Raw genomic sequence first — 23,845 nt, 5'->3', positions numbered from 1 at the left:
AAGTTCATTGGTTGTGTGCATGATTAGACTACGCATGCACAAAGTCTCATATTGGGCCCTCCCATATCTTGCCAATCATAAGTGGAGGACAATCCACAGGGTCTTGATTGACACGTCAAGTTGACGATAAAAGTTAATGTTAATTAGTTAATAAAAGTTAAGGATAATTAGTAAAGAAATGTCTAGATTTGTTTTGTGTTTATTAATATGTGCACTATTATATATATATATATATATATATATATATATATATAAAAATATACGTGTGTGTGTGTGTAAAGCATGTTTTTAGGCTACTGTAAACTATGGTATCTATCTCTATATGTTTCAGTAACTTTGTTAACTTTGTGCGGAACCTCCAAACGTTACGCAAGGTTTTTACCATAGACTGAATGAAGTAGTTTTTTTCCCTGAATGCAACTCCATAGTTGACTGTTTACAACTTTATTGTTCTTTCAATAGCAGACAGCGACAGACAACCGTATGACGTCCGTCTGTCTTTGAAATGGCGTTGATGTAGTTTAATACGCTGTTATTTGTAGTTATTGTGCTCGGTTTGGTCGCTTCAGATTTTAGTTTTCTGGTCCAGTGTAAATTTCTGGACCTGGACTCTATATTTGGGCATTACGGAGTTGATAAACAAAAATGTGGTAAAGCAAATTGTTTATAATTTACGTTGCATAATAAGGCCGCAGGTACCCCCGAGCTTGCGTAGGGATTACAACGGCTTTTGTATGCTTGGCCTCCCGCAGCTAGATTTTGGTGAGTTGCTAGCGTTAAATATCGATTAATATATCAAACGACGCTTCTTTGTTTAGCTTAAATTTATTTAAATGTGTTAGCTGCATGGGGCGTTTCTTTCAAGTTTAAAAGCTAAATGAATTGCACCAAGTGTTTACTTGTGTAACGTTAAGTTAAAGTTTACATCTTCGCAAAGCTTAGCTAGCTAGCCACATCGGCTAAAATGGCTAACGTTAGCTTACTTGGTAAACACGTTACTGTTAGATAGCAATACAACATCCATGGGCATAGCGTGTTTACAAACAGTGAGTTAGCGTTACGACCTACCTGTTGGCTAACGTTACTGTTAACAACTATCTTTATTTAGCAGAATTACAATGTTTCTGATTCAAAATCTGGTAAGAGAAATGAGAAAAAGTAGCCTCTCCTTTTATGTATTTGAAGAATATATGAAATAGTTTAATACTCTTAAGGTCAATATTATGCTACCGAAACCCCTAACGTTAGTTTCGTTAACGTAACCCAGCTGGTGTACTGCAATTGCATCTCAGGTTGCAGCAGGAGTAGCTAATGTGTTTATCATTACTCACATTGTGTTTTAACAGGTTTCCCAGTGAATCCCGGTGGACATGTGTATCAGTATCAGAAACCTGGAAGTAAAGTGACAGACAACAGCAACATTACCCTTACTGCATAAAAGCATTTAGTTTGTTAAATAGTCCCTCCCTTCCTTAACATTTTTAACAAGTGAAAGTTAATTCTCACAAACACACAAACACACACACACACACACACACAATATGGCATCAGTTCCAGTGTACTGCTTGTGTCGCCTGCCATATGATGTGACACGCTTTATGATCGAGTGTGACATTTGTCAAGACTGGTTCCATGGAAGGTGAGTCGTTTTCCAAATAAACACTGTTAATCTTAATGTTGCCTGTGTGGGCAATGATATTCAAATATTATGTTGTGTGATTTATAATGTGGTTCATCTGTTGTCTTGGTTGCACGATTCCTGTGGGTTTACGCTGTATACACCACAGGCATCCTTTCTGTGCGTTCTTTGTCTGATAAGAATGTTTTCTGTTTAGCTGTGTTGGAGTAGAGGAGGACAAAGCAGCTGAGATTGACCTGTATCACTGCCCCAACTGTCAGGTCACCCATGGACCATCTGTCAGTGAGTAACCATTCCTCAAGTATCCCTTGCTTACATTATTAGTTATGAGCTTACTTTTACGTAATAATGCACTTGTTAATCTTTTTTCTCTGTCTCTCCTTTTCCCAGTGCGCAAACGCCGTGGAGGCAATAAGCAGACAGATGGTGCAGCTGCTGGAGCAAGAGATCCAGGTCGGCCTGTTAAGACTGGCAGCCCACAGTTTGTTAGGGAGCTACGGAGCCGCACCTTCCCAGGGTAAGTCTCCCGCAAAGGCAAAGTTCCTTATTCACAAGTTTAAAGATAAAACCATGATTCTGTTGAAATGACAAACATAAGGCACTCCTTGTATTGTTATTGCAGTAGATTGCGTTGTATTGTACTAGCGTTGATCTAGTATAGCTGTTATTGTGCTTTAAAACTTGTGCACATGTCTGTTTGCGTCTCTATGACAGTGCGGATGAAGTCTTGCTAAAGCCGTCAGGGGCCCAGCTGACAGTCGAGTTTCTAGAAGAGCATTCATTCAGTGTTCCTGTCATGGTGCTGAGGCGGGATGGCCTCGGCATGACCCTTCCTCCAGCGTCATTCGGTGTCAGCGATGTAGAGCAATATATTGGTAAAGTTTTTAGTATTAAATTTAAATGCAAAGATTTGTACCGATTTATGGTAAGATGTTTAGGCTAAGGTGTATTAGGGATTTAAAAATAGTTTTTCTCAAACTTTTTTCATTTTGTTCTAAGGTTCAGACAAACAGATTGATGTGATTGATGTGTCTCGGCAATGTGACCTAAAGATGCGATTGGGAGACTTTGTTGAATACTACAACAGCCCAAACAGAGACAGAGTGCTCAATGTCATCAGCCTGGAGTTCTCTGAGACCAGGTACACAAAGATATTCTCTTAGCTGTTCACTTCGTCATTATGATGCAGTGCCTTGTTACTTGAGTTTAATGTTACTATTCTATAAAAAAATTAAAAATGAAAGAAATGAGAACTTCATTATTTAAAGTTTGAGTTAGTGATTCTAATCTCATACACTTTAGTCAAATTAGCCAATACATAGAATATATATAATAGTTTGTTAGCTGTCCGTTCCATGTGTATGCTGAAATAAGATAAGACAAAGACAACGTGGGGCGACGTAACCACACTTTGCCTTGTCGCCACTAGTTTTGGTCGTTTGGGGGGTATTTGGTTGGTTGTTGAGTTCAAATATCAACAATCATTCTTCAGAATTACTGACTACAAGTTGTGATGTTTTGAAGACTAAAGATATGTGTTGGATTTGTTATAGGCTATCAAACTTGGTGGAGACTCCAAAGATTGTGAGGAAGTTGTCATGGGTTGAAAACCTCTGGCCTGAAGAGTCTGTGTTTGAACGCCCTAATGTGCAGAAATACTGCCTTATGGGAGTAAAGGACAGCTACACAGACTTCCACATTGACTTTGGTGGCACCTCAGTATGGTACCATGTTCTGAGGGTGAGGGGGAAAAATGTTCTGTTACACTGACCGCAAAACATTTGTTTCTGTTTTTTTTAATAATAATAATTTAATTTAATTTATTTTTTTAAATTAATTGATATTATTTCTAACAGCTTATCCCTTTGTTTATTCAGGGAGAAAAAATCTTCTACCTAATATCCCCCACTGTAGCCAACTTGGCACTTTTTGAGCGGTGGAGTTCCTCCTCTAACCAGAATGAGATGTTCTTTGGAGACCAAGTTGATATGTGTTACAAGTGCTCTGTCAAACAAGGAAACACCTTGTTCATACCAACAGGTGAGCTGTAATGTTGTTGTTTGTTTTGTTACTTATATCATAAAGTGCTATAAGCAACTCTGCTTTTTTTTTTTTAGCAGAGTTGTGATAATCACACAGCTAATGATTACACTTTTCATTTGCTTGTCTTACAGGGTGGATTCATGCTGTGTTGACACCAGTGGACTGCCTGGCCTTTGGAGGAAACTTCTTGCATAGTCTAAACATTGACATGCAGCTGCGGTTAGTTTCCTCAGGGAAGTTTTCATGCCAAGTACATGTAATGTTATTGTAGCCGTTTTTGATTGAAATGTATTTTAATGCTATTGACATATAAAAAAAAACACGGACACTTAGTGAAAAATTCCGGTCCATTCCAACACGTAGCTCTGTTATATGTAAATTTGGAGTTCTGTCAGTAGAGACAAAAACAATCAGTGCTGCTTATACTGTGTTATCCTCCTGCTAGAATTAGCACCCAACAGGCTTAACAGTGCAGTAAACGTGTTTTCAGCCTCATATTCAAAATGTTAATAAAAGTGCCTACCCATGTGCAGTTTTTCCTTCTAAGTGAACGCAGTGAATCTGACTGCTGTAGATGTCAAAGAAATGCATGAAAGTTGTGCTAATTCAGCTCTGTTTAGTACATGTGTTGTTACTATAAGGAGTGCTTCGGGATCGTCTGCAAACTACAACACCAAAATGAGATACAAATTTCAAAAATAAGTATATGCTTATTTTTTAAAAGTAAGTGTTGTGGTACAATTAGCAGGAGACGAGTTATTATTAAAAAGTTTGGAGACACTACCTTATTTAATCATTAAATTGGTAGCCTAAATATTTAGTTTTTTTCTTTTCTGTGTTGTAGTTTGTAGACGACCCCTAAGCACTCCTTGCAGTATCAACACCAGATCTAAACAGAGCTGAATTAGCAGAACTTTCATGCATTTCTTTCACATCTACAGCAGTCAGATTCACTGTGTTCACATTGGGTTCAAATTTACAAACAACAGAGCTACGTGTTGGAATTGACCGAAATTCTCCTTTAATTTAACTTGCTTATTGTTTCAATGCCAATACATACTAAAAGCAGAAAATGAACCAGGTAAAAACCCCTAGCAGATCCTTGCTGCATTGGAGACACAGAAGAATATTAGACATTGTCTAATCATAATGACTCTTCAGATGAAATGTGCTAATAGAAGATTTAGCCCTGAATTACTGTAGTCCTCACTTCTAGTTCCTAAAGCCATTTCTATTTATTTTTAGTCGCATCTCTACAAAGTTAATTTGCAATTTCGTGGCAAGAACCACAATGTCTGACTTTTTCTTCATTTTATTATCATTTTTAGGGCATATGAAATAGAGAAGAGATTAAGCACAGCAGACTTGTTCAGTTTTCCCAACTTTGAGACTGTGTGCTGGTATGTTGGAAAGCACCTTCTTGATACCTTCAGAGGTAAGGAATTTCAATACATTAATAATAATTAATTAATAATATTCATGTTATGTTACTTGAGTGACCTGTGTTTAGTGTTGGTCATTTTGATATTATTAACCCTGTGCTATTATGTCCCATAGGTTTGAGAGAAAACCGCAGACATCCTGCCACTTACCTGGTTCACGGAGCTAAGGCCTTAAACAATGCCTTCCGCAGCTGGACCCGTAAAGAGGTAAGCAAAGTCTTATATTATTTTTACTATTTGTATATCATTCTTTCCTCATGTGAATTTGCAGGCACAATTGACTGCCTGAATTGCACTCATGAAGGGAAATTGTAGCTGTACTCAAGCATTTTGACAATTTGCTTTAATTCTGTATTCTCTACAACTGAGTACGGTCTCATATTGTCAGCCATACTGTATATAACATTAGTTTTTACTTTGGCAGGGTCTGAATCTGCAGTGGTAAGCTGCTTAACGCTGTGGGGAGAAGGACTTGCCTTCCAGTCTGTTTTTGTTTTGTTCAGCCTATCAACACATGAAATGAAATGTTTCCACATATAGACCAGACTTTAACTAAACAATGCTGACATACAGTTTAAAACAAATTGTAGTCCATTGAGCTTGACTAACCCGGCTAACTAGCATGTAAACAACATAAATAGTCCAATCCAAATGTCCTGTACTGAAATGGTTTGGGACTAATACACTAACCGTTACAGCGCTACTCAAAAGGCAACATTGAATTGCAACAATATTGCCAGTTTGGGAAATGCGCTTTATGGCTTAGAGTAAGAACTTCATTACCACTCTCATATCTTTCCGTTGAATATGTAGCTACAGCTAGCAGCCAGTAAGGTTAGCTTAGCACAAAGATTCCCCAACATTACCTATGAAGCTCACTTATTTGTTTGTTTAATGAGTATGAAAAGGCATGCTGGTTTTATGATTATGTGTCTGACTATTGGCTCTGGGCAGTCGCCAGGCAATCAGAAGAGGCTCCGGGAAGTTGCTAGTCGTGGACAAAAAATAATCTAGCATATAACTCCCTGTAAAATGGCAAATTTTCATTTTACACAATCGAGATATAAAGTGTTGATTTTGAAGCTTGGAGGTGCTTGCAGCCAGGTTTTGTTACAATTTCACAGAGCCGTGCAAGCTGTTGTTGATAATTGTCTCCCTACTCTCAGGCTTTGGCAGATCATGAAGTGGAGATTCCAGAAACCATCAACACTCAGACACTAGTGAAGGACCTGGCCAAGGAGATTCGTCTGGTTGAGGTAAATGGTAGAATCACTGAAAATGTGTGCATGCATTTAGCTTTGTTTTATTTATTTTTTTAAATGTATGTAGAAATATTACTATTACTTTTTGTTTTGTTTTACTGACTAGGCAGTACTTTCTTTTGATAGGACATATTCCAGCAAAACATTGGCCGCACTGGACTACAGTTTCCTGGTTCGCCACTCTCTAAAGCTCCTCTGACCACCTCCCAGAATTCAGGACGCCCCCCTGGAAAAAAGAAAGGACCCAAGCCCAAAGAGGTGATGGGGGGTCTTGTGACCCCAGGGACCAAGAAGAAAAGTCAGAAAGGGCTACTTAAGGCAGAAGCCGGAGAACTTGACCTCATTGAGATCCACACCAAACATACACTCAAAAAATTTCAACCTGGCAAGTCGAAAAACAAGAACAAGGTACAGTGGTTTTTGTGATCACCTTGAATCACCTTTGTGATTGCCATGGAAAGCTTATCCAGCATTTCTTTGTCTGAATGTTTTGTCTTCATAATTTCTTTCCAGTTGGAGTTGCCTTTAGAGGAATTTGAAGGGAAGCTAAATAAAAGCAAACTGAAACTTGTGCTGACCAATGGAAAAATCCAAAAGTAAGCTTTGCAGCCACTTAGTGTGTTCCTATTACTTGTGTGATCTAATGGGTAGAACAGAACCAAAAGGTGTTGGTTCATACCTTCTGACTTTATGGTTTTAGTAAGAAGGACGGCAGCAGTAATGGTGCAGGAAGGGCAGGAAAGTACAAACATCTTGCCATGGAAGGATCCAGCATGTCTGACTTGGAGTCCGAGGATGAGTTGCAGATTGACGAGACCCCTCCTCCACGACGAAAGCCTACAGGATCAAGCAAGAAGAAGAAACTAAGCGGTGGGAATTTGACTTTAAACAAGCGTATTGTGAATGCTTAGCATGAGGTTGTAACTCTTATAAGGACATTTATATTTATCTTTTACCTGCTAGTGAAGTCTATGAGAGATCAGTTTAGCTATTTAACTAAATTGGCTAAATGTAGAACCTCATATTGTTTAGTAGTATGGTTTCAAAGCCACCTTGCTACTGTAACTTAACTGTGTTAAAATGTGCCTTCAGGTCTTCCTAGGAAGCTGCCCAGAGCCAAACCCTGCTCTGACCCCAATCGCATCAGGGAGCCAGGAGAAGTAGACTTTGACATTGAGGTGAGATAACTATGGAAACAGTCATTTTGTAGACGATAATTTACTTTAATTTACTTTTCACGTGCCATTTCAAGATCCAGCTGTAACATTTCCATGATTGCTGCTAGGCCTGCACAATATTGAAAAAACTGATATTGCGATAGATATTGCAATAAAAAAAGTTATTTTTTAAAGATGATATAAATAGCTTTATTTGGAAATAATAAATCATTCTCGGCTACTGCAATGATTTTGTAGGGGAGTGCATCTACATAGAAGATAAAAATGGAACTTTTCTAATGTGAACAGTTCCTTGTTAAACTTTAATGCTTTACAAACACCAAAGCAAGTAAGCGTTGTGACTAACGTTACTCTTCTGAAGGGATTTTGGAGAGGGAAATTAGGTAGAAATACGTTTGTTGACTAGCATGACACCATTGTATTAATATAATACTATCAATCCAGGCTAAAGTGTATGACAATGACTGCATGTTGCTTCCTCTAAATTTCTGGTTGTGGTCGACTACCGGGCCAGCTTGTTTGTTTGGGAAATTTATCAGACTCGCGTGTCACGCGCACTAGCAACAAACTGTGTATCCAAGAACAATTAAATCAGTGTAAATTACATCAGATTAGACACAGACTTCTGTAGTAGATTAGTGTTACGTTTCAAGCGTTGAAGCTCCGAACCAAAACGTTAGTTGGGACGGACGGACCCCTTGTTTCTTTAGGCTGACTATATTAGCTTTAGCCTTGCTGGTAGCAGCTTTCTGCGGGGGAAAATGGCGGGAGACGTTGTGATTATGTTGCATTAATCAGGTGATTTAGTTCATACTTACACATAAAACACTGGCTACTGTAGCTTCACTGACTACCTATGCGCAATACCGTGTCAGCGGCAGCTGCTGCCTACGGTACTTTTCTACACAGGGAGAGCCTCACTTCCCATAACAATGAACCCCGTTGGACTAACAGCACATATGCACGTTGCCCACATGGCTACTTGTCTTAAAAGGGAAGGGTCGGCTGGTAATAATCATGTACTGTAAAAGGAGAACGGTGAAAGTTTATTTTCTAGCAAGCAGCGATAAAGGATTAGCATCGCAATGTCCTGCGATGTGACTACTGCACATGCGCACATCACAATCTCGATGCCAAAACACAATATACATATACATGTACATACATACATACACAATATACAATCTACAAGCTTATTGCACAACATGAGCAACCGATCATTGATGAGATTGCAGATTTATGTTATGTATTTTGAAACATCAAGCCAATGTAATGGTGATTTTGCGAACCTCATTCCCATTGAAACTGGTACACAGCGTTATGTTTTTCATTGTGTCAAATTTAAATTGTAACAATAGCATGTTTGTGCATGTGGCTTCAGGAGGATTACACCACAGATGAAGAGGCACTAGCCGCCCACGGGGTGAAGGGTGGAGCAGGGGGCATTCTGGACTTATTAAAGGCCAGCAAACAAGTAGCAGGCTTGGACTCTGCCACACTCAGGTTAGATCTCCTTGATCACAAGTTATTCTTTTATCATTTTATTTATTTAACAGTCAAATTGTGGAAGTGTCTGGGACAATTTTTGGATTTTCAAATACATTTATTTACATAGATCCATTTTATTTGAGTTTTGTGATGTTTGAAGTTATGTATTTAAAGCACACTTCTGGATCTTTTGGATACCACTGACTCTAGTAGTTTAACTCAAGTGAGAATAAATGTCCCACTGTGTTGCAAGAATCCAATAACCTTTCAAACCTTTGTAGTGTCTCCCACACTACGCCATGTTTAGGAAGTTATTTTTTAGATGAGTGATTTCTTAATTCTGTCCTTTTCTCAGTGAGGAAGCACCAGCCTCTCCCAGTACTCGTGATGCCATACAGGGAATGCTGTCAATGGCCAACCCCCCTTCCTCATCCTCATCTTCCTCTTCGTCATCCCCCTTATCCATTTCTGGAGGCCTGGCCGTGGGATTAGGGGTGGTCAAGGAAAAGGGGGGCAAGGCCGTATGGGTGGCTGGGGGGGTCAAAAAGACAAGAAGTCCTGAAAAGAAACCTGTTATCCAACGGCCCGGAAAACGGCCAATTAAACGGCCAGCTCGTCACCTTAGTGACGAGGACAGTCCAGATGAGCAAGAGACTCTGGGAACCTGTTTTAAAGATTCCGACTATGGTGAGCAATACACTCAATGACTAACGCCTGCTGCTGTACAAATCACTGCTAGTCAAATCACTAAAAGTGTTATTGATCAAGGCGATGCTTAATTATTTTATCAAATTTTTGTTTAAGTTTACCCGTCCTTGGAGTCTGATGAAGAGGACCATGCTAATAAGGTTAAGATGAAACGGAAGAAAAACTGGGATGACACACCTTGGAGCCCGAAAGGTACCTGGATTAAAAAAAGCGGGATGAAAGATTAGAATGCTTTTTAGCTCTCGGTGTGCCTTGTCAGGATGGTTGAATATTTCATTTTTACTTTTAGCCAGGGTGATGCCCACCCTTCCCAAACAGGATCGACCAGCCAGGGAGGGGGCTAGAGTTGCATCTGTAGAAACTGGGCTTGCAGCAGCTGCTGCCAAGCTGGCACAACAAGTGAGTTGGGAAATAAATGTATTTGTCTTGTGAATTTGGAGTGGTAGCGTCTTTCAATAAAAGGAAATTACCCTTTTTCTTATTTTGGTATTAAACCAGGAGCAGCAAAAGCCTGCCAAAAGGAAGTACACCAAAAAGCAGCGTCCTCCTGCTCCGGTAGCTCCTCCTCCCCCTGTTCAGACTGAGCCAGCCCCACCCTCACCACCACCTGCTCCAGAGTCTGCAGCAGACTTCAGCCCAGACAGGAGGGTGGATTACTACTCTGCTAGTCTGTTGGACCATGAATACACAGCAGGGCCAGGACCTTTTGGCCCCGGAGGCCCTCGAGGCAGCGGAGCCATGGCCCCTGGTGTATTCCTCACTTCACGCCGACCTTCACTTTCTCCACAGAACAGCAGCTCTCACTCTGGTGCATCGCCTGCAAGTTTGGCCAGCCAAGGTACAACAGGAGTTGGTCAAGGTAAGCATAAACGCAGTGACAGCATAATTTCATAACTCTGTGATGGCATATTTTCTCATGTATTTTCTCCTCTCACTTTAATTTAGGGAAACGTCCAAAGAAAGGACTTGCAACTGCAAAACAGAGACTTGGAAAAATTCTGAAAATTCACCGTAACGGCAAACTTCTCTTGTAAGAGATGTTGGAAATGTGGCTGAAGACTTTTAAGTTAGAATGAATGAAGAAAAAGGCTTTTGTGAAAGTAGGTCTGAAGGAAATAGAGATAGTGATCTATATTTTGTACTCTAGATACATGTTGTTTACTGTTTTCACCTGTTGTTGAACCTCACTATGTCTTGTTCTACATCAATTACTCTGCCCAGCAAATTAGCCTGTTTTGGCACTCCATTTATCCATATATGCATAGTTATTTTAAGAGGCACATCTGTGACTTGATCCAAATGGTAAGTAACTCCTAATGATCAGATACCATTTGACGTTGGCAATAAGCAATTGTGAAACACATTTTAAAATGACTGGCGGACTTTGATTTAACTAGCTAGATTAACTAGCGTAATAAATTGACCTTTTATTTAGACTATTTGAGGTGGCTCTATATGTAAAGACATTCTACATTTTAAAAAGGGAAGGAAAAACAACAACAGATGTAGTCTAGTCAGGTAAAATGTAATTGCTTTATAGCCCTGACACACACACACACAGTCATGCAGTCGTAGTCTTGTATTTACTCGTCTCTTTACCTCATAAACACACTCTTGTGTATGTGTGATGATTCCAGGATACCAATCTTTACACACAAACCGTTTTACAAAAAAACTGTGTATGCACATGGTTACCACACATACATATAAATTCTTCTTGAGGAATTTGGAATCTGTTTGTATAACTCATTTTCCTCCTGTTATGTCTAGGAGCAGAGGACTAACAGTTAAAATAAACCTGTGGGGAAAAAACAAGGGACTGGTGGAAACAATTCAAAGATAAATCCATTAATTAGTTGTATAGTATATGTTTTAAACTGTAGTTCTACACATAAAGTACACTTTACTCAACTGACACCAAGAGTTAAATCAGACAGTTCTATTTATTCTGATCATTGTTATTTAACAAGGCAGCACTTTGCCATTTCTTAGCCTGTTTTAACATGGTATGTTTTTACCACCTCATCTTCTTTGTCCCTTATTTAATTATTTTCAACCACTTAATACCTGGACAAAATGTGTATCCATCTTAGATTTTTAGATTTTTTTTTACAGTTTATTGTCATTGTAAATATTGGTTATATTTGTAATTTATATAGGTACATTGAAAGAGCAGAAAATGAGATGAAGAGACTAGTTTCCTGCAAGTTACCATGATTTGTTCACCAACTTTTGGCGGCATTCTTGGGTCAGATCTAGACATGTGCTTTCTTTCACAGAATGTACTAGTTATCAAATATTGGCAGAGGTGTAGAAGGAACTGTGTTAAAAGTCCAGGACATGAATTGATATGTAAATATATGTTGTAATTTAAGTTCTTTTTATAGGTCAAAAACTTTGAAATCTTTCTTAACATAACTTGTACATGATACATTACTGTATTTGGAAAATATCTGAAATAGTTAATTTTTTTATATTTGTACGCAGTTGCTTAGTTTGTCATGTTGTCAGTGTACTAGTGGAAATTATTTTGAAAACATGCCCTCATTTAATTTCATCCATTTCGTTTTATATTAATTACTGTTGATATTCACTCTTGTTTTGGTATGTACTGTGTGTTTTAAACATGTTTAAGAACTACCTGCAACAGATAAAATATACCTTGGGCAAATCTTACTTTTTCATTGAATTTATTTTAGGACCACCAAATCCCCGAAAGTGTGATTTGAATGCCAAACGAATGTTTTTATGTTTACTATGCGTCAGTCCACCAGAGAACTCCATTTTCCTTGCAATCACTGAGTGGGATTTTGAACATTTTGGGAATACATTGGAAAGTTGTCATCACAAGAAGTAATATTGTGTTGTAATTAACGCAGTTTTTTTCTTCAAATAAGAGTGCAATTGAATGTTCATAAGCCTAAAAAAACGAAGCCTTTGAAATATTTTTTAGTGGTGACTTCAGTTGTCCCCAGTGTTTTGTTTTTTTTTGTACAATTATTTCCTCATCTAAACATTTCCATTGCTCAATTTAAAATAAAATGTTCCCCATCCAAATAGGGGTTAAACGCATTTGTTGTAAAATTGTCCATTATACCAACGGGGAGTTTGAATACATTTAAATATTAAACTGAATTAAAATATTTTGTCGTAACCCTGGAGAGCTCTGCTGTGTGCTTTCGTGTGCACATCAAATTAGTAGGTTGAGGCTGAAATAAGAAAAAATAAGGCCGTATGCCTTCCAGACGAAGACGCACTAGCACCGTTATTGTTCAACAAGGGAGTGCCCTGGGTAAACGCAGCAGCAGGTATTCTCGCGAGATTCAAACTGCCCTACCACTCGCTAGTGCAAGATGGAGAAGCAAATGTAACACGCATTCGAGGTAAGCAGAAATACTTATTCCATATTATTGACATGGGTTTTAGCTAACTGGTGGCATACATTTCTCTTCCTTAACAACTACAATCGATGATTCAGACCAGTCACTGCGACCCGAGACTACATTACAAGTGTCTTTTTAAGGGTAAAGTACGGATCCCCTACTCTGCTATGTAAACCGCCATTTTTAATGTAGCCCATGATCCCACTGATAGAGCATTGTGCGAAGCTCAGTTAGCTAACGTTAGTTAGCTCGTGCGAAACCCACATACACACTCATGTTCACTCTGTGTGGGTATGTGCGCCTCTGTACAACTAGCTACAAGTCAAATCGGTATCCTTGTTCAATGACTTGCTAACTAGCTAGCTACTCTATTTCTTCGTGAATGATGATACAAAGAACCGGTGAGAGTTAAAATGTGTGTCAGGTTGCAGATTTGACTTTTCGTAATCTGCTGACGTTAGCCGCCAAAGCTGAATTGAGCCGAAGTAACTAACGTTAGCAGTTTAGGCTAACGTTAGTGAACCTAGCTAACGTCACCTAACTAACGTTAGCTAGCTTTAACTTTGCTAACGTCAGCGCCACCATTGACTTAACCATAACTGCGTAACATTGGGTAGCTAACGTTAACAGTTACCTCAGTAATATTGGCAAACAGCACGGGTTGATTTACACGGTTACAACTAACCTAACGTTAGCTAACTTGGGAGTAATGAACGACTTTTAGGCAGTGGAACGTTACTTAACGCTAATGGTTTTCAAACTAAGTTAACGTTACTATCCACGGCCATAACTATATTTTCTGATGCTGACGATCTGACCAGTATACGTCAGTAGCTAATATTAACGTTAATGCAGTCGTGTTTGTGGATGTAACGTTAACTATTTAAGGGAGGTGCTGTAAATTAGCTAATTGATTACACTGTCAAATTGGCTCAGCTACAACCACTGACGCACATCAAATTTACATGTCTTTGGAAAAAAAAGTTACTTTAGTGATGCCTCTTAAGTTAACACAGCCAACGCTATTTTAATGTAAATTTAAGTGAATCTGTCAGTATCCCCCTTGATTCATAATGTATTTATTTGTTCTGTAAACAATGCCTGAGTTTAATTCATACCACTCCTTAGATGGCACCCTACATTTTATCTAATGGAGACCAAAGGCTTAATTTAAAGCCCTATGAATGTGCAGTTGAATGACTATAACGTCTAAGTCTCTAAGCCCAGACAGCTGTAGAGTAGAACCTGTAATGTCTGAAAATATGAGTATGTACCCCAACTTTGGTGGTACAACTCTTCCCACATCAATCAGCATTATTACACTATTTCTTAATAGGTTGGAAGTTGCCATACATACTTAGCCTTTTCACCAGCTTTTATTTTAGTGTGTACACCTCACACCTGTCAGAAGTGTTTTGCCAGTGATCCAGCTGCCTGAATTTACTTTCATCTGATTTGATTGTTTGTGTTTTTGGATAGTTAGAAGAAACTGCGAAACAAGCCAAGGATGAGAATGGTGGAGCTATTGAACCAAAGCAGTTTCTGGTATGTACGGCTAACTTGAAATACTTTATTGACTAAAACTGTTATAGTGAAACATAAGGATACTATAGCTTGCCATCAATAGTTGCTTCCAAGTTTATACCCCCTACAAAATACATCAACCACCACTTAGGGTTAATGTCTAAACCAGGGGTCTTTAATGTTTTTAAAGACAGAGCCCTCACCTAAAAAAAAAGAGCAGGGACCCCCTAATACATGTATTCTAATATTGAGTTGCATTTTAAACTGGACATACAATAACATGTAGGACGGCCTAGAGACTTTAGACATGCCTTGTTGTGGTGCATACAATACTAACATAATGAAATAATTGTTGACATATTTATACATGTTTTGTGAAAATGTGGAACAGTTATTTACCTGTCTGTAGATATCCCTTACCTATAGGCCAGTGAATTAAAAAGATGTATCTTTACAAATGTTGGATTCAAATATATTTTAAGTTAGTACAGGATAACATTTTGGAACCACCTTCTCATTCAAGGCATTCTTTATTTTCATGATTATTTACATTGTAGATTATCACTGAAGGCATCAAAACTATGACTGGACATGTGGAATTATGTACTTGACAAAAAAAGGTGTGAAATAGCTGAAAACATGTCCTATATTCTAGTTTCTTTAAAAGTAGCCACCCTTTGCTCTGATTACTGCTTTGGACACTCTTGGTATTCTTTTGATGAGCTTCAAGAGGTAGTCCCCTGAAATGGTTTCCCAACAGTCTTAAAGGATTTCCCAGAGATGGCTAGCACTTGTTGCCCCTTTTGCCTTTACTCTGCTGTCCAGCTCTCCCCAAACCATCTTGATTGGGTTCATGTCAGGTGACTGTGGAGGCGCATTTATTGAAAAATAAATGATGGTCCAACTAAACACAAACTGGATGGGATGGCATGCCACTGCAGGATGCTGTGGTAGCTATGTTGGTTCATTATGTATTCTTTGTTCTTTTATTCTTTGGAATAAATCCCCAACAGTGTCACCAGCAAAGCACCCCCATACCATCACACCTCATCCTCCATGCTTCACGGTGGGAACCAGGCATGTAGAATCCATCCGGTCCCCTTTTCTCTTAGCACAAAGACACGGCAATTGGAACTAAAAATGTCAACCTTGGGCTCATCAGACCAAAGCCTGGGTTTCCACTGGTCTAATGTCCATTCCTTGTGTTTCTTGGTCCAAACAAATCTCTTCTGCTTGTTGCCTCTCCTTAGCAGTAGTTTCCTAACTGCTATTTGAACATGAAGGCGATTTGTGCAGTCTCCTCTTAACAGTTGTTCTAGAGATGTGTCTGCTGCTAGAACTCTGTGTGGTATTCATCTGGTCTCTAATCTGAGCTGCTGTTAACTTGCGGTTTCTGAGGCTGGTGACTCAGATGAACTTATCCTCAGCAGCAGAGGTGACTCTTGGTCTTCCTTTCCTGGGGCGGTCCTCATGTAAGCCAGTTTTGCTGTATACCTTGATGGTTTTTTGCGACTGCACTTGGGGACACATTCAAAGTTTCCAAGTTGCAATTTTCTGATCTGATTGACAGTCATTTCTTAAGAGTAATGATGGCCACTTGTTTCTCTTTACTAAGATTAACCTGACTTCTGCACAACACAACTGATGGCCCCAACCCCATTAATAAGGCATGTAATTCCACTAATTAACCCTGATGAGGCACACCTGTGAAGTGGAAACCATTTCAGGTGACTACCTCATGAAGCTCATTAAGAGAACACCAAGGGTTTACGGCACAATCAAAAAAGCAAAGGGTGGCTACTTTGAAGAAACTAGAATATAGACATGTTTTCAATTATTTAACTTTTTTTTTGTTAAGTACATAATTCCACATGTGTTCATTCATAGTTTGGATGCCTTCAGTGATAATCTACATTGAAAATAAAGAAAACGCATCGAATGAGAAGGTGGTTTCAAACTTGTGTGTGTGTGTGTGTGTGTGTGTGTGTGTGTGAGCACATTTGTTTATATTAAGGAGGGCTGACTACATAAAGGAAAAGTGAGACATTTTATTTAACAACTAACTTGAGTGGAAATCAAGTAATTTTAAATTAGCCAACATCAGCTGATATTGCAGCATTGTCTCTTAAGAACAACAAATCGTTTCTCATAATAATCCGGAGATGTAATGAAGAGTTTCATTAGGTGGGCTCCCACCTGTTGAAATGTATGCTTTGACTTGTGAAACGGTGATCATAATAGGTGCGGAAATTAAATAATGCCAAAACAAGTGTTTGTATTTCAGTTAGCAGAAGATCTGCTAAAAGAAGATTGGAAACATTTTTAAAATGAATTATAATGTTAAGGGTCGGATTTAACTCCATACCAAAAACATAATGTAAATTTGTTTTAATGCTACCGAGTTTCAATGTAAACATGTTAACCCCCCAAAACAGGCAGATTCCAATATTGCTTTTGTTTTATGTAGATTTATCAGGCTGGCTGAAGGACAATGAGGCACTTACTGCAGATTAGCAATATTGGCCTGGAACATATGTTAACATGTATCTAATGAACTAACTGAAAAATGATCAAAATTGAAGTTAGTCAGTGCCATCATTACTGAACTTTTAATATTTAAATCTATGATGCGGAGTTCCTCTATGCTTTGTTAACTGGTTTACTCATAACCAAATGTGCTCCAGTTTTACTAAATATGTCCTTAACATGTGTTTACTTTGTATGCATGGATCAAATACTGCACCTGTGGGTTACTGTTCACAAGTTCCACGTTTATTACTTGTGATGCAGATATAAAAATGCAGTTCTCCATGGTGAGGATCAGTTGTCGACCGAGCGATTTAGATAAAACTTATATTAAGGATTATGTAATGTTAGTCAAATTCATAATTGTAATGGTCGTTTGCTGCGGATGTCAGTTAGAGACCTGTGTTGATCTTGAATGTTAAGAACCGTATACAATATTAAGGTGACGCATTCCACAGAGGGACAACTGCCCTATATTAACATGCACTGCATCGATAAACAGTGGCTACTCATTCTCAGCCGTAACGTTATTCACTTTTTGCACACTACCCAGTCATGGTGACTGTGCCAACAGCTAGCTAGTGCCTATGTGCTATGAAAACAAGCGTGGATATGCTAAAGAATAATACAACGGACGGATGAGCATAATTATTTATCCAGCCGGTAGTCATTATGTCTGAAGGAAAACTGAAAACAAAACTCACAGTGTCACGTTAGACCCGTCCGACAATGATTCAGCGTGTTATAATGCGTTGCTGCTTGCTATTCAACTAACGGTAGCTAGCTTGCTAGCTAGCGCGTGCTACGACTGTCCAACCGAGGAACCAGGGTAAGAGCCTTGACAAAGTAACGTTACCTGGTTCCACGTACTTGACACACAACCATCTATATGTCGCTGGTCACCGACTGGTGTTCACAGTTCGGTTATTACTTGGAGTGGTGTTTGTGCAGCAGTGAGGGCTTCATTTGCGGCCTGCACAGCCCCGACCTAAATTAATCAAGAGTCAGGTCATGGCAGCGTGGTGGATTTGTAAGATCTGATTGACAACTGTGACACAAATGGCTAAAACTGCTTGATTTTTGGTCAGCTACATGTTTTACCTTCCTCCTGATTACACACATGACTTGTTTGTGATTTAAATATGGTCTGGTGGGATTCAAATGCTTCGTAATGTTTCAAAAGAGGATCGTTTGCTAACGTTACCGGTAGGTTAGCTGGTCAAGGGCTAACATTAACTCTGTAGAAACGTTACCGATCATTTTCTTTGTTTTGTCAGACGTGTTGCTAGCCAGTCACCAAGCAAACCAATATTGTTTGTGACTAGTAGCCTTAGTCCACTATGTGTGTAGTGACTTGTTAACAATAGCTAGCTAGATAAATAACGTTATGTTGTTTGCAAGAGTGGCGTTAGCTAGGTAGCTAGCTATAACTTAGCAAAACCTGTCAGCGTCAAGTGACTTAAGTTGATGATGTGCAAGCATAGAGAGAGTCAGCGATCTGTTTTATTAAGATTTCCTTTCAATCAGAAGTACAACAACTGTTTTAGGCAAGAAAATAGGGCCCAGGCTGATTTACGTAACTTTGTGTTGTATGTTACTAGAAAGCCACTAGCTAATGCTCTGCCTTAGTCTGCTTTGTGATGACCAGACCTTGATTGATAACGTAAACACATTTCATATTGTTAACCACATTTTGACCAGTGCCGGTGATCAGTCGTTTGTAAGCTGCAATAGATTTTAAAGTAAAATACTGATGTTGAAATTTAAGATTGATAACTGATTGTATTTTGTCTTCTTTTTTTTTGTTACAGTAAATATACCATAGTATTTTCATATTACATAATATAATCAGAATACACTGATACTCCTGTTATGAATTGGATACTATCCAATTAAATCACAGCTTTACCTAAGGACTAGGGCTGCACGATATGAGGATAATTTGCAATATCCTTGTTGAATATTGCTATATTACTTGTAATTAATTAACAAACAATAAATTATACTCTGTTCTGCATTTCTACTACTTTCAATATCATGCTAAAATACAACAAGTTGCTTGATCAATTTAAAACAAAGGAAATAACTTGGAACATTCTTTTACTGGATACATTTGTGCAAAAAAGGCACCACAGTTTATACTGAGATTTTGAAAATATTTTGCAAGAAGTTGCAGCCTTTCGCAATTTGTATATTTCTCCAGGTGATTTTCCGATGACGATACAAAAAAAATATTGTGCAGCCCCATTTACAGACTTCTTGGAAATTTCTTTCTTGGGATTGATGCATCTTATAAAATGTTTTATATTTTTTTCAAATTGGGTTTGTATGTGGGAAAGTTTTGCTAGTTTAGTTAAAAAGTGTTGCACACTCTGGCTCCATATGCATTTCTGTATTTATTTTGACAACGTTTCAGCCCTCAGGTCTTCTTCAAATCCAGAGTGTGCGACACTTATTCATAATTTTTTAGTCTACTTCCAGTGATCAGCACCTCACAAGAGCCCTTTGTGTGCATTGCTTTTCGGTATTATTGTTTGAATTCTTTACCATTGTTTTGCAGGTGATGTGATTGGAACATGCTGTTAAGCGGGTATTGCCAAACTATTTTCTGTAAGTACATATTAAGTTGTGTACACATTGAGTTATTCATTCTGTATCAGAATGTGTCATTGAAATTCAGCATCACATGTTTTCTGATGTACATGGAAATTTATCAACAGGAGCAACAAAAAGAGATTATCGACAATGAAGGTTGACAGAAGCAAGTTAAAGAAAACGCCGACGGAAGCTGTGAGTATGCTTAATACTTGCTGTTTGACCAATCCTAGCCTCAGTAGTGTCACATTTTTCCTACTGTAGTAAAGCTGAGCTTTGCTGGATGTTTTGTATTTGCACAAACCGCAGTAGATGATTGACACCTGATAAAGCTGTACTTTGTATAGGTGCTTTACAACAAAAGTCATAGCGGTGGTGAGCATTTACGTAGCAGAAGAACAATTTGCTTTTCATAGCAGTCACACAGCATTTACACCTCTGAGATTATGTTAAAGGAGAGCAGATCCCAAAATTGAGATGGTCATAGTTTGGCCTTGCTAACAAGTTGGACAAAGGACCGATATTGCAGGTCAATGCTGTTGCCCTCTACTGTGAGATCAGAGAAGAAATGCAAATTTGAACTTCCCGGCATGTCTCAGCATCACTAAAGTATGCTATACTATGTTAATAGAAAAGACGTATAGCTGGTCTGTGTAATCACTCTGACTAACCATTTTGGGTGCTCCTTCTTAACCAACAGCCTGCTGACTGTAGGATACTTATAGAGAAACTCAAGGCATGCAGTGATGAGCAACTGCTGGTTGAACTGCAGCACATCAAGACCTGGAATATTGGCAAGGTAAGTCCCAAACAAAAGAGGGAGAGGCACCTCCTTCACAGCAGATGGTTTGTTACACCAAATCATCTGAGAAGCCATCATTGGAAACTGTTAGGGAAAGGGCTGTCACACACACTTAAACCACGCCCGTAGCTGCCAGTGGCTCCTCACCAGACGCTGATTTGTTTGATTTACAACTGTTCGAACACAAACACATTACTTGAAGCCTGGTAAGATGTAATTCTTGTAATTTGTGATCTTTCGATTTTGGGTGATATTGCGAGGATCTATGTGCCATGCAAGATAACATCCGTCAAGCTTTTCTTTTGAAAACCTGTCATAACTATATTAATTATGACAGTGTTCTTGCTGGTCAATGATTGTATGGAATATCATGGATATAAGAAGTGTATTCCATAAATTTGACGGGCACTGGGAAACATCTTAGACTACACAGTGCAAAACAATTTTGCTGCCTTCATGAAAACGATGTGTCCGCAATAGTGGATCGTCTTCTTAGACACCTGAACAATGGAAAATAGCCAAATCTGTTCTTCTTTGTCATCTTTTCAGTTGGCACGTAACAAAACCACACATACAGCGCGGCTAATTAAAATGTTATTTAATGGTCCCAAGGCTCATGGCCTAAGGGTAGAAGCTCCTCCTCTGTGCTGACCATGGATACGGTAACGTTTTCCTGACCGCAACAAGGACAATAGTAATACTGTTAACAGTAGTAATTCTCATGCTGTTGCGTCACATTATTTTAAGGTTGTGACATCCTTTGACACAAAACATAAATATATTCTATACATACAGACGTATATGTTAATGAAAACAGCTCTGCTCTTTAATTTGCTATATTGGCATTTCAAATGACTGATAACATAAAGTTAGAAGTAATAATAAAAGGCTTTCTATCGTCTGTGATTGAGCAGGCTATAGTCACAGCTGATTTCTCTCTGGCAGCCCATTACACCTCCGGTCAGTACACTCTTGCCCAGTATGGCTGAATTCACTTTTTTTTTCTCCACATTATATTTTGGGGGGCTTTTTCCCTTTTTAGTAACAGTGGATAGACAGGAAATGTGGGAGAGAGAGACAGGGGATGACACGCAACAAAGGGCCACAGCCTACATGGGGCGCACGCTCTTACTGGGTGAGCTAGAGGCCGCTTTTTGAATTGTTCTTTTTCACCTGTTTGTCTTTTTTGTAGTCTTGCAAAGAAATTTGTTTGAAATAGTGAATTATTCTGGCTCATCCATTAGGCCTGCACGAATCAGGGCAAATCTTCTTTATTTTTTTTATCTTTGAAGTGATATGATCACTTCATGAACTACATACATACAACATATGAACTTTTTCTTCTTTAAACAGACTGTATAAAAAAGGTTTTAAAGTAGTAGCGTTTGTGATGCAGTTGGGTTGTAAAATTTAGAATGAGAATGGAAGTCATAAAAAAAAATCGAAGTTTAAAAATGATATCGTGAACCTTGTGAATCACGATTTTTATACCGATTAATCTTTCACTCAATCTTAAACTGCGGGGCTCAAATAATTATTGTAAAGTCCGCATCCAGTCAAAAATGTTTTTTTCTTTGATTTGTCTGACCTTGACTATACTAACTTGTCACTAGAGAGATGCTTTTAACATTCCTCTTCTGAAAGAAGAGATGTCTGTGCACTAATCTGAAATGTAATGTTTATTATAATGTTTATTTTAATGTAATTAATTTAATGTTTTGAGTTCCTGGGCAAGCTTGATTAGGTGTGTCACTAATCCGTAAAACAATAAGGAAAAGCCATGAGAGAATTTGAGTACCAAAAAGATTCCTCATCATAGTCTAGAGGTGTGTCTCAATTCGGATACTTCCTTGAGTTCGCTTACATGTACTACACTATAGAGCCCAACCGGTAAAAGAAACATTTGGTATGCCGATATATCGGCTGATACGTATTTCAAAAGAAAAAAATTGAGTTCTCACTAAACTAATATGATAATTAATTTGTTTTATTGTCATAACAGAACAGAGGAACATTAAAGTTGTGATAAATGAAATGTATAAATGCCAACAGTCATAACATGGTTGACGGCCCGTTTTTTATTTTTTAAATATTCATTCAATAAGAATCATTTATTCGTCATTTATGAATTCATGTTTTTTTTTAATTGGCCATTATAAATACTGATGGATCAGGAAATGCCTAATATCGGCCCGCCAATATATCCGTTGGGCTCTAGAACACCGTGTAGTACTTGTGTAGTGTGTACGTTTTGACAGTTTTTTTTTTTTCTTTTCACATTGCGCACGGCCGCTATGCACTGAAATTTCTTTTTTGTTGTTGTTCTTTTTAATGGTGTATTGTAACCAAGCGGAGCCTTACCACACACCTTTGTTGCCCAATAAAATATATACCGGCTTCTCACTATCTGACTACAGCATAGTGGTACTTGTTGAAATTGTAACCGCTGCAGCTGCCCGACTCACTATTTTTACAAGTGTTAAAAGACATTGTCGGTCCCGTAGCTTCCGCTACATAGCAAGCATGGTGACCTCAGAGGGCCAGTAGTGTGCAGCATTTTACCCTCAATGTTTTGAGTGCAGCAGTACAAATGCATTGATTTTTGAGGCGATTATTGTAGGGTTAACTATTGGTGTTTTCACAAAATATTTACACAATGCGAGTTTTGATAAATCAATAATGTAGATACAATGAAAAACAATTTTTTTCCCAGAAAATGAATCACTTTTCTAGAAGGCTGCCTTTAAAACTAGGAAAAGACGACACTTGTTATCAAAAATTTAAAACGATATCCAGCCTCCTAATCAATGTTGAAATATTAATATATATTGCCCAGCCCTAGTTTGTAAACAATGCTAAACAAAATATTTATAACTGTATTTTTTTACAAACTTGAAAATGTGTCCATAAATTGATTAATGAAGGAAAAATGGCATATGTCAGTCTGATCTGTCGGTCATGATCGGCCACGTAAAACCCGGCCAATTCCGGTCACCTGCCCGTCAATCGGTGCATCTCTAATTTTCTATTTTTTAACATGTAAAATGCATAAAATCTAATTTCATTTTAGAGCTACGCACAGCGCATTGATTTGCTAAGCGCCTTCTTGTCCTTCTCTTTCTGTGTTTTTGAGACTCCTTTACAAACGTGTTTGTTAGACTATCTCACAAACTCATTCGGACCCATCTGTAAATAGCCCCGTGGCCGCCTCCTTTCCATGCACGACTGCTCGACCACAGTAAGCCTCTGGCTTTA

At 38.5% G+C, this 23,845-nt stretch overlaps 2 protein-coding genes across 11 annotated transcripts in view; both read left to right on the top strand.

Moving 5' to 3' along the window:
* Nucleotides 1-456: 456 nt before the first annotated feature.
* On the top strand, nt 457-12,436 carry phf8 (PHD finger protein 8). The gene is made up of 22 exons (XM_034877000.1): nt 457-762; nt 1,347-1,639; nt 1,836-1,921; nt 2,030-2,156; nt 2,354-2,514; nt 2,639-2,780; nt 3,193-3,379; nt 3,517-3,679; nt 3,814-3,901; nt 5,011-5,117; nt 5,240-5,331; nt 6,291-6,380; nt 6,513-6,794; nt 6,900-6,982; nt 7,087-7,256; nt 7,479-7,564; nt 8,946-9,067; nt 9,408-9,739; nt 9,857-9,952; nt 10,050-10,159; nt 10,259-10,619; nt 10,706-12,436. The coding sequence occupies exons 2-22, from the start codon at nt 1,542-1,544 to the stop codon at nt 10,792-10,794; spliced, it is 3,072 nt and encodes a 1,023-aa protein (XP_034732891.1). The 5' UTR covers nt 457-762; nt 1,347-1,541; the 3' UTR covers nt 10,795-12,436.
* A 678-nt stretch (nt 12,437-13,114) lies between these two features.
* Nucleotides 13,115-23,845, top strand: part of huwe1 (HECT, UBA and WWE domain containing E3 ubiquitin protein ligase 1) — a 46,564-nt gene continuing 35,833 nt past the window's right edge. For 5 of the 10 annotated variants that reach the window (XM_034876957.1, XM_034876953.1, XM_034876951.1 and 2 more), the window contains exons 1-5: nt 13,116-13,143; nt 14,623-14,688; nt 19,754-19,803; nt 19,914-19,983; nt 20,489-20,587. In XM_034876957.1, the coding sequence (XP_034732848.1) occupies nt 19,939-19,983; nt 20,489-20,587 (144 nt within the window). In that variant the 5' untranslated portion in view covers nt 13,116-13,143; nt 14,623-14,688; nt 19,754-19,803; nt 19,914-19,938. Of the gene's footprint in view, nt 13,144-14,622; nt 14,689-17,752; nt 18,023-18,252; nt 18,277-19,753; nt 19,804-19,913; nt 19,984-20,488; nt 20,588-23,845 lie in introns of those variants that run through there. The other 5 variants (XM_034876954.1, XM_034876955.1, XM_034876948.1 and 2 more) reach the window with 4 other exon arrangements.

The sequence above is a fragment of the Etheostoma cragini genome, chromosome 7 (assembly GCF_013103735.1).
Source record: "Etheostoma cragini isolate CJK2018 chromosome 7, CSU_Ecrag_1.0, whole genome shotgun sequence".
Classification (NCBI taxonomy): domain Eukaryota; kingdom Metazoa; phylum Chordata; class Actinopteri; order Perciformes; family Percidae; genus Etheostoma; species Etheostoma cragini.
This window is presented reverse-complemented; position numbering and strand designations above follow the sequence as displayed.

Bases quoted from the DNA above. Each gene is read 5' to 3' on its own strand.
- phf8 (XM_034877000.1), top strand. From the start codon at position 1,542: ATGGCATCAGTTCCAGTGTACTGCTTGTGTCGCCTGCCATATGATGTG. The intron at 2,515-2,638 runs GTAAAGTTTTTA...TTTTGTTCTAAG, and splicing joins CGATGTAGAGCAATATATTG to GTTCAGACAAACAGATTGAT. The intron at 7,257-7,478 runs GTGGGAATTTGA...ATGTGCCTTCAG, and splicing joins CAAGAAGAAGAAACTAAGCG to GTCTTCCTAGGAAGCTGCCC.